Here is a 15,258-nt window from a genome sequence, read left to right on the forward strand (position 1 = left end):
CACAGTTACACCGGATGTGACACAGTGTCTGCCTTCTATGGCAAAGGGAAACGACTTGCATGGCAAGCCTGGAAGTGTTTTCCAGAGGTAACAGAAGCATTCAGATACATTGCACAACATCCATTCACTCAGCCTGACCTAGAGAATGACCAATTCAAACTGGTGGAACATTTCACAGTCATTCTGTATGACAAAACAAGCCAGTTGACTACTGTTAATAGTGCCCGCAAAGATATGTTCTGTCACAAATCCAAGGCAATGGACAAAATCCCTCCTACCCGGCATGCTCTACTGCAACACCTGAAGAGGGCTGTATATCAAGCAAGTATCTGGATGACCAGTCATCAAAGTGAACCGAATCAACCAGGTCCAGAAGCATGGGGATGGACGCTAGATAAAGACAGTGAATGCTGGATACCAGTCTGGAGTACACTGCCTGTGGCCTCCAAAGCATGTAGTGAATTGGTGAAATGCAACTGTAAGAGTGCAAATGGTTGTAGTGGCAGGTGTCAATGCAAGAAGGCTGGATGGAGATGCACAGAACTCTGTAACTGTAGATGTGACAAGTAGATTTCCTTAAAGTTTGTCACTTATTTGTTTTCATTTTTGAGATCCAGGGAGATCACTAGCTGCAAACAAGATAGTATACATGTACATATATGCAGAACAATTGGTTAAAAACAAAAACAAAATGTTCACAGTATCCCTTAAAATTTGCAAAAAGTTATCTACACTGCGAAGCACATAACAAGACCAAACCACACAGTATCATAACAAACACACCAACCTGAACTGCTAAATGAGTTATGTCAAATACTATTAAGCGAATTGAAACCGATAGATTCTACATTGGTGAATCATTTAATCCATTGCATATTGGATATTAATGGATTGTGAATATTATCTGTGTGATAGATAATGCTAACCCCATGTATTCCATACTCATACTGCCAATCATATTGCATGAGCAAAATATGGATAAATATGCATGGAATATGTGGAGGTGAATTCTAATGGTTATGGTTTATAATCAACACATTTATTTTAAAGTGAGCATAGTCATCCAGCTGGAAAAAAGATGAAAAAATACTGGTTTATTTATTTCATGTGATGTGGGGTTTATTCAGTTGTGAAAGGGATATGCACAGGATTGATATATTTGCATAAATTTGCATTTTGAACTTTTATACATTCCTCTGATCGCATGGAAATCCATACCAAAAATAAATGATTTGTGTAACAGTCTCTCATAATACAAAATATTGTGTTCGTCCCTCGATGCTATACCTCGAAATATGATATATCATGTGTTATTACGCAAAATGGCATAAAATTTGCATAAATTTGCATTAATTAACATCAATAAATGATTCTCACTCACCAATTTTATAAAGATCAATCTAGATTCAAGCCTCATCTAAATTATAAATCCCAAACATAAAAAAATTGTTTTGTTTTTTTCGAAAAGTGTAGGCCAATAGTATACAGCAGTATACTGTGAATTGTGTTATTTTGCATAAATTTGCATAAATTAGCATTATGAAATAGGATTGCAGTCAATGATATTGTAGCATCCTATCAATACTTGATGCTTTTAATACCAATGACACATGTGCAAAAAAAATTGTGCTTTTGATAATTCTATATGTCGAGTATGGTAAAATGTGTGTTTTTACATATATATTTGCATAAAATTTGCATAAATTAACATTTAAGATTGATTTATCATCATCAATTCTATACAAATTGATCTAGAATTGAATATTTAGCAAAATGAAACCCAAATAAAAAAAATTGGGCCTTTAGAAATGATTTTACAGTGAGATATACTGGATTATGTGTTTTTGCATATAATTTGCATAAATTAGCATTTTAAAATAGGGTGCCCTTCACCGATTTCGGGGCACCCTATCTAGAATTAATGCTTTTGATACCAGGGACCCACATGCAAAAAATTGCGCTTTTGTAAATTCTGTCCCCAAAATTTTGCTAAGGCCCCTGACTATAGGTAAAGACACAAGACAGACAAGCACATGTGGAACGTCCATGAATTGTTATTAATTTGAAAAAGACCTGACAATTTTTAATTTTTTTTTACTTTCCAGAACCCTCTCTTGGTATTAATTTTTTCATACAGAATCCTCACAAATTAAAAGCAAGAAGAAACTGTTTGGTTTCTTGAAGTGTCAGATGAGTACTGTCACTTTTAAAAGTCTAGTTGCTAATGAGATTTTTTTTTAGCCATTGACTCTTCAATGAAAATTTAAATCTTGAATTGTTTGGTATCTAGTGTTGTCTCTTGGTACTGATTGTTCATACAGAATCCTTGCCAAGAAATAAGAGGAATCTGTTTGGTTTCTTGAAGCGCCAGAAGAGCAACCTCACTTCTAAAAGTCCAGTTGCCAAATATTTTTTTCAGCCATTGACTCTTCTGTAAAAATGTAAATCTTGAATTGTTTTATATCTAGCGCCGTCTCTTGGTACTGTCTTTCCATGCAGAATCCTCTTCAAGGTGAAGCAAGAGGAAACTGTTTGGTTTCTTTTAAGCGTCAGAAGAGTAACCTCATATTCATAACTCTTGTTCAAATAAATTTTTTTTCAGCCATGAACCCTTCTGTAAATATTGAATCTTGAATTGTTTGATATCTCGCGCCGTCTCTTGGTACTGATTTTTCATTCAGAATCCTCACCAAGGTGAAGCAAGAGGAAATACGTTTCTTGAAGCCTCAGATGAGTATCGTTTCTTTCGAAAGTTTAGTTGCCTAAGATATTTTTTCAGCCATTAACTCTTGTGTAAATATTGAATCTTGAATTTTGGGTATCTAGCGTCGTCTCTTGGTACTGATTTTTCATTCAGAATCCTCACCAAGGAGAAGTAAGAGGAAACTGTTTGGTTTCTTGAAGCGCCAGAAGAGTAAAGAGAGGCAGTACAGCTCACAGGGTAGCTTACAACCTAAAGCAGCCAAGGGTAAAGCCCAACCCGTCGTCCCTAGACAGAATCTTACAGTACCATCAGGACAACCTAGGTCAGCTAGTACAGGTTAGTTACACAGCGCCCTCTTGTGGGTGACTTAGGTTTTTCATGCATGCTTGTTTGACATGGATAGAAAAGAGATTGGTTAGGTCAGCTTGGACAGGTTAGCAGGCATATACTGTAGTAGAGGCCGGTACGTCGGGGTCATGAGGCTGCAGTATGAAACCTTCTCCCATAAACTCTGTACAAGAGATTTGGCCCAAGGCCTAGACCAAGGCCAGCCTCGACTACATCCCTGCAGGTTTGTTAAACAGTTCCCTCTTTTGGATGCCTTTGGTTATAGTTTTATGCTTGAATATGGGTATATAGGTATGACCAGTTCGATTAAATTGTAGGTTTAGCTTTTTTATAGGGATAATTAAAAAACATAACATTTAAAGATGTGTGCATGAACAATCCCCTTAAACTCTACGACTGGACAACAATCATTTTTAAATCTTCATCATCTGTCCCCCAATTTTTTTTTTTTTTTTTTTTTTTTGGGGGGGGCAGAAAGATGGTTCCTCTAGGAGATAGGCAAGATTCTTATACCAGTTGAACGAAGTGTCCTACCTTGTTAGTATAGCCATTTTGCATGTTTGCATCTTCAAGTCGCAGTGACCAATCACCCGAGTTAAAGATCCCATGACTATGTTGCTGTATGGTTATCAGTGTTGTCACAACAGTAGTCAGCACCTGTAGGAATCTCTCAAATTTGAGACCAGGGCCCCGTTGTACAAAGAGTTACGATTGATCCGATCAACCGTAACTCTATGGAAATCCATCAGTGTCATAATTTTTTGTACAGGAAATTTGCAAAATGTCCTTTGTAATCAAAGGAGAACACCCCAAATTGTCAAGAAATCAATGAATTTATGGATATGCATTCATATCTAGATTTTTTTTTAACAAACATGCATTTCATATGTTGACTTTGCTGGCTTTCCATAGTTGCGATTGATCGGATCAATCATAACTCTTAGATGTGATGTATAATAATTCATTCATTGTTTCCTTGAAAATGTGCTTCTCTGTGTTTACAAACGAGATCATGCAAATTTCCTGGAGAAAAAATAATGACATTGTTGGATTTCCTTCTAGTTTAAGATAGTCAGATCAATCATACCTCTTTGTAAGACGGGTTCCTGGACTTAAAGGGGAATCCAGCCTTGGCCATAAAATGTTGTGTTGGGAAGGAGAAAAATAAATTAAAGAGAATGGTGAAAGTTTGAAAGAAATCGGACAAGCAATAAGAAAGTTATAGCTGCTTAAAAATTGAAATCACTAATACTATGTAGATTTCAAATTGGCAACTGAGTAAGTAAATTATGACAAGGGGCAAGGACAACTTTCCCATAGGCCATGTACTTTATTATCAGGGATTTGTGGTTTTCTCCTATAAGTACCCATTCCCCTGGGGCAGTAATCTAAATATAATCCAGGTAGTATATTGTTTTATGTCCCTATGAAATAAAAATATAATTTGAAATAAAACTTTTGTGAAAAATGACATTTTAGTCATAATATGTATTGGAGTACATGGAAGAGTAGTCCTTGCCTTACATCACTATGACATCCCATATGCGGCCAATTTGAAGTCTCCATGGGTATAGTGATTACCAATATTTACAACTTTTAAAAATTCATAACTTTCTTGTTGTTTGTCCAATATTGTTCAAATTTTCACCTATTAACTTGTCTGATTTTTCTTTTCCTTATATAAACAAGTTTTTGTTTGGGTTGGATTCCCCTTTAATTATATCACATCTGCCTGCCCAGTACTGATATACCAACTGACACAGAAAATAATAAGAAAATGTTAGTCTTTAATATCTTAGCCTATTTTAGTCTATCATTTGCAAGAGAGATTAGAATTACATCTTTTGATAGGTAGAGCATTTTGTTTTGTACCATGTGAGTAAAAAAAAGCAATAATTTGAAAATCACTAAATGCTTAAAAAGAATAGCATAACTGTGAATGGAAATGCAGTGTAGTTGGTTGTATATAGACGCATTTTGTCTTAATTACAAATTTTAATTGGAGTGTGTAAACATACTAGGATGAAATACTCTCTTTTGAAATAATTTTGAATTTTGAAATAAATTTGCTTGGGACCTTATCTTTGAAGTTAATGGAAACTTTCATAATGAAATTATTATGGACTCACACAATAATGTAGTTGCTTGTATGGATATGTTTTTATTTATCATATATATTCTAGATAAAGTTTTATATAATTGTTTGGGATAGAATTATTATCATTCATGTGATTTTGCACCAGTATGCATGCTCTTGATGTTTGACATTAATTTGACCCCTCATTTTTTCTCACATGTTTTGTGATTTTTTTCCCCTTTCTCTTTTCTTCTTTGCCTTCCCCTTACTTTTTTCCTTCTTCCCGTCAATCTTTCCATCCTATCTTCATGAACCCGTCATCTTCCCATGTTTTCACCATTCATGTACCATTTATTGGTTTAAAAATCATTTTTAAAACCCATCATGAATCATATATGAAATCCATATTATTAATCGTCATGTTTTTCTCTCCTAACTTGGTAACGTTAAAACTAATAATGTTTCTGTTCATTTATGTGTTATTGTTTCATGCTGCATGCTGATATAATTATTATGATAACTCTTCCTGCTTTTACTACACTTTGTACATTTTCACTATATCCTAAATCCCTTCCTACTACTAACATATTTTAATGCACTGATAAAAACGATATCAAATATGAATGAACATATTTATTCATATGTTATTCCGCATGAACAATTCTTGTACATCTTCAATAATCCTTCCTCTTTTGAACTTACATCTCTCACCATCTTATCATGCCTACATGCCTGTGAAAATATACTTTGACTTTGCCAATTTGTAATGAAATTGGGAATTCTGTCTTTTCATGTCCATTATATGGCTTACAAAATACAAATGCACAATGCCTTCACCTATATGTACTCACAAATTTTCACCCATCAACATTTATAAATAACTTTTTCAACATCATACATTTTCATTTTAATCATCCAAAATGGATCTTTGTAATGGACGAAATACTACATACATTCTGCATTCCATATTAAAGAGGATATAGACGTTCACCTTCGTCCCCATGACAACAGAGATACCAGACCACGCCCATTATCCATGTGACTACTCCACCCCTCCCTGAAACGCTTCCCTCTGCCGATGTCCACCCCTTACAAGAAAATCACCTTCAAACTTCGGTTAAACCTGTCATGACATGGCGTGTTTTCAGACATTATCAGCGCTTGTGATCGATAGCGCTTTCAGTCACCAGTGGTGATCAGTAAATTATTACGTACACCTGCCAGCTATCACTACTTGCAATAGATGGCAATTGGCGATCAGTAACTTGTTATTCAGACTTTATCGTCACTTAAGATATATTGCAATAGGCGATGAGTAATACGTCACTCAGACGTTATTACCACTTGCGAGAGATTGCAGCAGACGATCAGTGATATGTTATTCACATAATCACTACTTGTGATAGATTGCAAAAGACGATCAGTAACATGTCATGTAGTTCTTATTACCACTTGTGATAGATTGCAGCTGGTGATCAGTTAGATATCTATCTGAAGTTATCGCCACTTGCGATACGCGTCATGGTAATGCACGTTACTTTCGTAAAATTATGTATCACAAACGAGATGATAATGATCTAAGCTCTCTCCAGTCAAAATCACAGATGATGAGTAGCGATTTTCGGGACTTGTTGTCCATAGCACGAATGTGTTCTCAAGTGGTGATTGATCATGAGTAATGATCAATTTTCACTCGAGATAATGGAGTTTTTGGATGTGTCAACTTTCACGGATTGAGATTGATAATGATAATGCTATCTCAATTGGCAATAACGTGTGAATTGGGGGGAGAGACACCTTTCTTGCCTCCTGTTTCCTTCTGTAATCCCTTCAGGACGATGTTTACTTTAGGCTATAGTTGAAATCCTGATAATATTGTTAAAACATGGAAGGATTATATAAACCAAGTTTCCTTTTTCTTTGACAGACACTAACGTGGACCTTGACAGTCATACTGTACTAAAAAGTTATTTGCCCTTGTGAAGGACTAGATATATTTTACAGAGTTAGTTTATTTGTAGAAATTTACAGATACCGGTATGTATTAATGACATATATATGCTTTAATATTAGGGGGATGTACACTTTAAATTTCATGGACAGTTAAGCAATTCAATCTCAAAAGATTTAAATTAAATCCTTTTAGAATTATATTCAAATCCACAAAGTTTAATTCTACACTGTTCACTAGCCTGTAAGCACAGATTCAATTTTGACACTTTAACCAATAACAGGTCTAGAGTGGAGACTAGATGTCTGTGTAAAATGAGAGCCAGCCACAGTACATAGTGAATCTAGTCTCACTAATTCAGACTCTACATTTTACACTATGCAAATTGTGAGAAACAAGGGTCTGTACCTGCAGGATAACTATTCACATTCGATCTGGATTTATTCTTAATTTTGGAATTTAGAGTGTGTATGGAATTTGAATAGATGATTGGAAATAATTTAGATTGTACTGAATGTAGTTCATTACAGAAGTTTGAAAAAATCATATTTGAAGTCTCTTAGTTTGTTGTGTGAAATGAAGAATTGTCATTAAATGAATTTAATGGAATTTATCAGTAAATTTCTTAGAAATGAATTTATTTGCTGAAAATGATCATTTGGCAAATAAATTAGTCATCAGTTTGGGTTGCAAAATGAGGAATGTTTCTTGGAAATGATATGCACTTAAAATGATAATCATGCTAACTGAAATGAGTAATTAGTAATTATTTAATGAGTGATAAAATTCAATACAACGCAACGTTCTTTGCTTTGCAAAATTATGAATTTATAGTGGTACTAAAATTACAAAATGAGAGATTTCCAAAAATGGTAATATTAGATCAGGTTCAAACATGTGCTTTGATTTTAAAATACATGGTATAAATGTTTTTAGTGAAATTTATCTGATTTATATTACTGGTAGTCATTTTACTGATTTACTGATTTCAGTTCAAAGAAGATTCAAATCAATGCAGTTTGTTTTGGTTTTCACACTTCTAAATTAGGGTGAATTATCTGATTCTATGATTGATAAGGTGACTAAACTTTCCCTGTTTTGAAAAGCATTCGAGAATTTCATGGCTTTGTTACATAAATCCCAGAAATAGCTACATTTGCTTCATATCTTTTGCCATTTTATAGATCTATGTAGGTACATTTTTAAAAGCCTTTATTTTGTAAATATTCTGAGAGAACGCCCATATTTATTGCATTTCGTGTGCGCAAGTTAAATGAGCTGGTCTCAATATAATTTGCATATATTTTTTTTGTTCACATTTTATTTATTTATTTTTTTTTGGGGGGTGGGGGTCGTTGTTTGCTATAACATCATACTCAGAAGTAATTTGCATCGTAGATTATTGACTTTGCAAGAAAACTTGTACACTGTTGAAAACAGTGGTGTTAACTTAAATCTACACTAAATTAGTGTTGTACATGGTGAGGACGGCACCAAGGTGTCAATTTCTACACCCTTTAGTGTCATTCTGTTTGTGAAGTCAATCTCAACATTTGGTGTCATTTTAACACCTGTTTGAAGTAAGAAATTATCCTATATTCTATTTAGCACCGTGATAAGAAGTAGCATTGTAGCAATTATTATATTTGGAAATGCACACAGAACTAGTGAATCAATTTCACTATAGCCTACAGTAGAAAATGTACTTTTATGAATGTTAATGAAATTTAAAGCCTTGATTTTATTAAATTTATCGAATTTCATAAGGTGTACCAAAGGTTGGTTTATTTTCTATTCTAATGCTGGATCTTTCGGAATTGTCTTTCACGCAATGTTATGTATGCCCAGCCCACACTATTTATTAATGCCCTGTTTTCATGAAACCTATTATGTATGATAACTCTACTATCGCTGGTAACTACTGTCAAAACGTTACCCCCAAAACAAAAAACCTGTTTAAAAAAGAAATCCATGGGACTTATATAATAGAGCCCCGTACACCTGCTAAAATAGCACCTGATTGTGGGGTGGAGCTCATTTTTAACATAGGATAACAACGATTATTCTTATTTGCAATCAATCATAAAATTAATTATGGATGAATACTGTACCTCAGTTTGTGTTAAAGGAAGAGCCTCTGAAGAAAGGGTGCCAGGGTCATTATATTGAACATCTGATAGGAAGACATTTCCTATTAACATGGGGTTGTTTCACAAAGATTTAAGTATGACTTAAGTCGCACTTAAATGCCGACGCGTACATGATATGCAACGCGCAATCCTATTGATCAATACGCAGTAGTGCGCGTCATCTTGACATGATTTGACCAACGCGCGCAAGTAGACTTTTAAATGCGACTCTAATTCATATTTCAATCTTTGTGAAACACCCCCCCTGATGTGGAAAAAAGTATGTCATACATACAGTGGTCCTCAAAGGTTATTGAACCCCACCAGAAAATGAATATATTTAAAGCGTTCAATTTCTGACATGTTTTAGATATTTCATTGAGAAGTCAGGTGAAAAATTATTACATTGAATAAAGTTTGTTTCTCTGGGCTCGCCAAACATTGTCGTGTTGTCTACTTTCAACACTCGGTATAAAAGAGTGCATTTTTGTTGTAAGGTTCACTAACTTCTGAGCACAATTTTTATTCTAGTATACTTATTGGAACTAGAAACTAGAAATCAAATTTCTGAATCACTTATTGTGGAAAAGTGCCTGCTTTTGGAGTATATCAGGGCCCTGTCTTACAAAGAGTTGTGATTGATCCAATTAATCTCACCTATGGACATCCCATCAATGTCAGAATCCTTGGAAACAAAGAAGAGCATACCGGATGTGTGTCATAAAGCTGTTCGCAAGTTACGAACAATTTACGAGGGATCAGTGTCCATTTTCGTAGGAACTAAATCAATGCCAATGTGAATCTAGTATGTGTCATTTACCATAAGAAAGGATCACCAGTCGTTCATAAAGTCACTCGTAACTTCGGAACAGCTTTATGAAACACCATCTTGGTGTAAAAGAAATGATGCATGCACAAGTATTTAATCGTAGATAGAAAGCACTTGCCTGGACATTGTAGATGTTGGCGTTTTTGGATTTCAATAGTTGTGATTTATCAGATAGAAAGATAGAAAGCAATTGCATCTACATCGTAGATGTTGGTGTTATTGGATTTCAATAGTTGTGTTTTATCAGATCAATCGCAACTCTTTGTAAGACAGGGCTCAGGTCATAGTTAATAAAGCTCTTTTAAACGATTCTCAGCTGCAGGTATGTTTATCACGTGAATTAATTTGGTGATACATAAACATCGGGGGGGGGGGGGGTGTTCACAAAGATTTAAGTGTGACTTACAGTCATGCTTAGTGCTGATGTGCACATGATCATTTAACGTGCAGCCTTATCGATTAATTGCAGTAGCGCATGTCCTCTTAAGCGGTGATGCCTTTTATTAAATTGGCACGCAACTGGACATTTAAGTGCGATTCGGAGTCATATTCATCTCTCTGTAAATCACCCCCAGGTGTGAAAGTAGGCATTTTATGACAATGATAATTTTAAGAGTAAAAAAACGAAAAATTATTATAATGATCCAAGACCATTTAGGGAACTATAGAATTGATTGAAATAAAAGCATCTGATTATGTAATTTCAAAGTAATCAGTTTCTGTGTGTGTATTTGCTTTAAAGTGTGACTTGTGTATTTTCAACTATTTTGTTGTACTGTAAATAGAGATTATTCCACTATAAACTGCTTAGAAAGCATAACTGCTCGTAACGGCGATTCCATGCTAGAAAAAGCAACAATTTTCACAACACTTTTCAGCCTGCTGTCCAAACAAATGAGGAACGTCATTTTGTTTTGTGTTAATATTAAAGTACTACTAGGGAGTCATGTAAAAAAATGACAACCAACAAAAATATGTTTTCGATTGATGAATTCGGGGTGAAAGTATTGCATGTCTTTAGTACGACACACGAACATTTTCACCTTTAATTCACCTGTACTCAAATATATTTAGTAAACACGTGACTCGCCGCGTATAACACTGTGTATTGCCGCACATACGACACGAGCAACCGCAGAAAAGTGGCATATTTGGGCCATTTTTTATGCTAAATCCTTCTGAAATAATTGCAAATCTTGACTGAAATTATCGACTAAATATTCCTACATGTACTAGAAAAATGACGTCATTTTAAAAGATCACCTGACATTTAGAATCCATGTTTTTGAAGTCACATGGCTGTAGGCCGGCCTATTAGTCTGGTCTGTTAGCGGAATTATGTGGACACGGTGGACAAAAGCATGATTTTTTCTCCAGACCTTTGTTTATGTATGAGAATTAAAAATGGGGTATGCTCCAAAAAATCTGGCTGCAGGAACAGTGAAAAAATGGGTGAAAATGTCAGAATTTATGAGTTTAGATTGGTCTGATATATAGACTAGCGCTAGTGCAAAACTCAATAGCAGTGCATTATTTTGCATTGGTTTAGTTCTTGAATTCAGACCCTTTTTGAACAGATATTCTGTTTGTCCTCACATCTCAATGCACTAAATATCTGAATGCAGATGCTAAACAAGCCGAAGGGTGGTGATGGAGGGGGTAGAATGTTGGTGTGTATGTACATATTTTGGTCTTGGGGTAAAGATGTGCAAGACACATTTTTTTGCATGTGTTGGAAATTGTGTTGCCATGGTAACAGTGTATTATGGCAAAAATAAGGTACAAATCTTGCAGTAAGAACTACTTCCTCTGTTGTCACCCGATTCTCATGAAATTTGGCACACACATTGGTCTTGAGGTGAAGATGTCTAAGACACATTTTGTGTGTCTTTCAAAAATCTTGTTACCATGGTAACAACATATTATTTGGTGAAAATTGGGGAAAAAATTACAATTCAAACTGCTTCATCAGTTTTAAATCAATTCTCATGAAATTTGACACACACATTGGTATTAGAGTAAAGATGTACAAGGCACTTTTTGTATGTGTTTCAGAAATTGTGTTGCCATGGTAACAACATATTATATGGCAAAATTTAGGTAAAAACCTTGCAATTTGAACAACTTCATCAGTTTTGAACCATTTCTCATGAAATTTGGCTCATACATTTGCTTTGAGGTAAAGATGTGCAAGAACCATTTTATGTGTGCATTTGTCAGAGTATATTGCCATGGTAACCACATATGATAGCCAGAAATGCAGGAAAACTCATTGTGGATCAAACAACTTCCCCTTTTTTTAGTCAGTGCTCATAAAAGTTGGAAGAAATATTCATCTTTGGGTAAAGATTCATATTAAATTCTAAACTGCATTAAAATATATGAGTGTGGGGGTATTAATCACCTTCAGTAATATTTCTAGGTTTTGGGGGAGGAGCGGGATTGGTCCTTAAAATCTGACCTCAAAATAAAGGTTAAAGGCGGTGTCCATTAACACTCTTGAAATAAGCATCCCCCCAAGGGCATAGGCTGGGGGTACACTGGGTGAATGTGAAACCTTCCGCTCTGGCAAAGGAGTTCCAACACTGGCAAGCAAAACAAAATGTGTACCCCTTCTACTTTCAACGGCTGATTTTCCAAACCTTAGTTCCACCTTCCCAAGATGTGCACCCCTCCCAATACCACTTCTATCTCCCTATGCTCAACCAGTCTACACCTTTGCCCCTCAGGGGTCTTTGTATTTTAAAGCGAGACATTACTCCCTTTTTTTGGGGGGGGGAGGGTCTTTAGAAAATGACCTCATAAAAGTAAAAGTTAAAGGATTATGACTAAGAACTTAACCCCCCCCCCGCAAACAAATGGGGCTGATATATTTTTTGAGCAGAAAAATGCCCCCCCCCCATTAAAAGGTAAGAAGATTCATTTGCACTTCAGAGTTCAGACCATTCATTTGATGTTTAATGCATTCTGCTTTGGTAAAAAATTGTTTACAGTAGCCAATTAATCATTGTTTATTTATATTCTCATACTCAGTCTTTTATTCATATTCCATTCCTACTCTTTCTTTTTAACTATATCACATCACTCTTGATTTTGAGCTTCACCATACCATCTTATGTTTCCTCTCTCCTTTTTTTACCCTCTCTTCTCTCCAAGTATATTTTTTCTGACATATTATAAAGTGAACCTTTAATCATGCAACTAATTATAGAAATATATATATATATATACAAAAATCTCTGCACTTGTTTTAGAAATTCACTTGCAAATCCATGACTCAATAGCATACCATATCAAAAATATGCATATGTGCACAATAATTTTTTGCCTTCCAATTTTATTTCATTTAATTTTTTTCAGTATAATTGTCAAAAAATGAATATTATGTTTCAGTAGCAAAATTGTTGGATGCAAGATCTGACTGTCACAAAAAATGCAAATAATTTTGCATTGGAGTAAGGACGAACGTATTCACTGTTCATTGAGCAAATGATGACTTTTATTTCTCTACATATATTCTAGTCATATCCCTTTCAGATGGTGGTAACTGCAGGAATGGGAAAACTCAGTGATATAACTAAAATTTTCACAGAGGATTTTCGGAAAATAACTAAATCCATTTTTTTTCAAGCAACAGTTATTCCATTCTGAATGCTGCAACTATGAATTTGATGCACCTTTACCGAAATATAATATCATGACAGCCATTTCTTCAATTCTTTAAACTAGACATTAAATATAGCTAATAGTATTATTTAGGACAGAGTGTAGCCAAAATAGAGTTTAGAAGATTATGAAGAAAAGAATAAATGTCATGGTATTATATTTCAGTGTAGGTGTAAGCATTCAAAATGGAATAATTGTTGCTAGATAATAATGAATTAAAATAGCAAAAAAAAATGTACTTAGAGAGGGAGAAAAAGAGGGGGGGGGGGGGGAGGAAACAAAACAAGAAGGTATGGTAAAGCTCTAAAGTGCAAAAAGTGATGTAAGAAAGTCAGAGTAAACACTGAAATAAACAAAGACTGAGTAGAAGGAGATAAATAAAACGTTGATTAATTGGGCACCGGAAAAGATCTTTTATCAAACCAGAATGTTTTAGGCTTTAAATTAATACGCTGAAGTGTAAAGGATTTTTCTTCCCCCCTTTTTTTTTTTTTTTTTTTTTTTTTTTTTGGGGGGGGGGGGGGTCAGTTCCTAGTTGTAATTATTTCCTTTTACTCTTTATGTGGCAATTTTCTAAAGGCCCCCCCCCAAAAAAAAGAAAAAAAAAAAAAAAAAAATGGAAGGGGTGCTTTCTTTAAGAGTGTTTAAGTTCCTAATGGCCATGTCCTTTAACCTTCTATATTTTTATGTTGTCAGTTTTTAAGGACCTCCTCCGCCCCCCCCCCAAAAAAAGAACCTATAAATATTATTGAAGGTGATTAATACCATGAATACCCTGCGCTATTTTATGATGTTAAAGGGGAATCCAAACCAAATAAACACTTGTTTTTATGAGGAAAAGAAAAAATCAGACAATAGGTCAAAGTTTGAACAATATCAGACAAACCATAAGAAAGTTGTGAATATATAAAAGTTGTAAACATTGGTAAACACTATATACCCATGAAGACTTCAAATTGGCCGCACATGTGATGTCATAATGATGTAAGGGAAGGACCACTCTTCCATGTACAGAAATAATTAATTGACTAAAATGTCTTTTTCAAAAGTTTTACTTCAAATTGTATCTTTCTTTCATGAGGACATAAAGCATTATACTAACAGGTTTATATTACGGCCCCAATGAAATTTAGGAGAAAACCAAAAACCAAAGTACAAGGCCAATGGGAAAGTTGTCCTTGCGGCCTCACCCCTTGTCATAATTTACTTACCCATTATCAATTTGAAATCTACATACTAGTAGCCTTAGGGATCTTAATTTTAAAGCAGCCATAACTTTATTTTGCTTGTCCGATTGCTTTCAAACTTTCACCATTCTTATTTTTCTCCTTTTCCACACAACAATTTATGACCAAGGCTGGATTCCCCTTTAACACTGAATGTGAATCTTTACCCAAAATGAATATTTGTGTAAATTTTTCTGAGCACAGGCTGAAAACTGAGAAGTAGATCCACAATTGATGAGTTTTCCCTGCATTTCTGGCTATATGTGGTTATCAAGGCAAAGCACTCTCTGACAAATGAAAAAAAAAAGGTTCTTGCACATCTTTATCT

The 15,258-nt window shown here is 34.8% G+C and overlaps 1 protein-coding gene across 1 annotated transcript in view; it reads left to right on the plus strand.

Moving 5' to 3' along the window:
* The window catches only part of LOC129266529 (phospholipid transfer protein C2CD2L-like), a 44,336-nt gene extending 33,586 nt beyond the window's left edge, over window positions 1–10,750 (plus strand). The window contains exons 14-15 of the mRNA XM_064104238.1: window positions 2,858–3,040; window positions 6,104–10,750. Coding sequence (XP_063960308.1) covers window positions 2,858–3,040; window positions 6,104–6,171 — 251 coding nt within the window. The 3' untranslated portion in view covers window positions 6,172–10,750. The remainder of the gene's footprint in view (window positions 1–2,857; window positions 3,041–6,103) is intronic.
* The last annotated feature ends 4,508 nt before the right edge of the window (window positions 10,751–15,258 follow it).

The sequence above is a fragment of the Lytechinus pictus genome, chromosome 8 (assembly GCF_037042905.1).
Source record: "Lytechinus pictus isolate F3 Inbred chromosome 8, Lp3.0, whole genome shotgun sequence".
Lineage (NCBI taxonomy): Eukaryota > Metazoa > Echinodermata > Echinoidea > Temnopleuroida > Toxopneustidae > Lytechinus > Lytechinus pictus.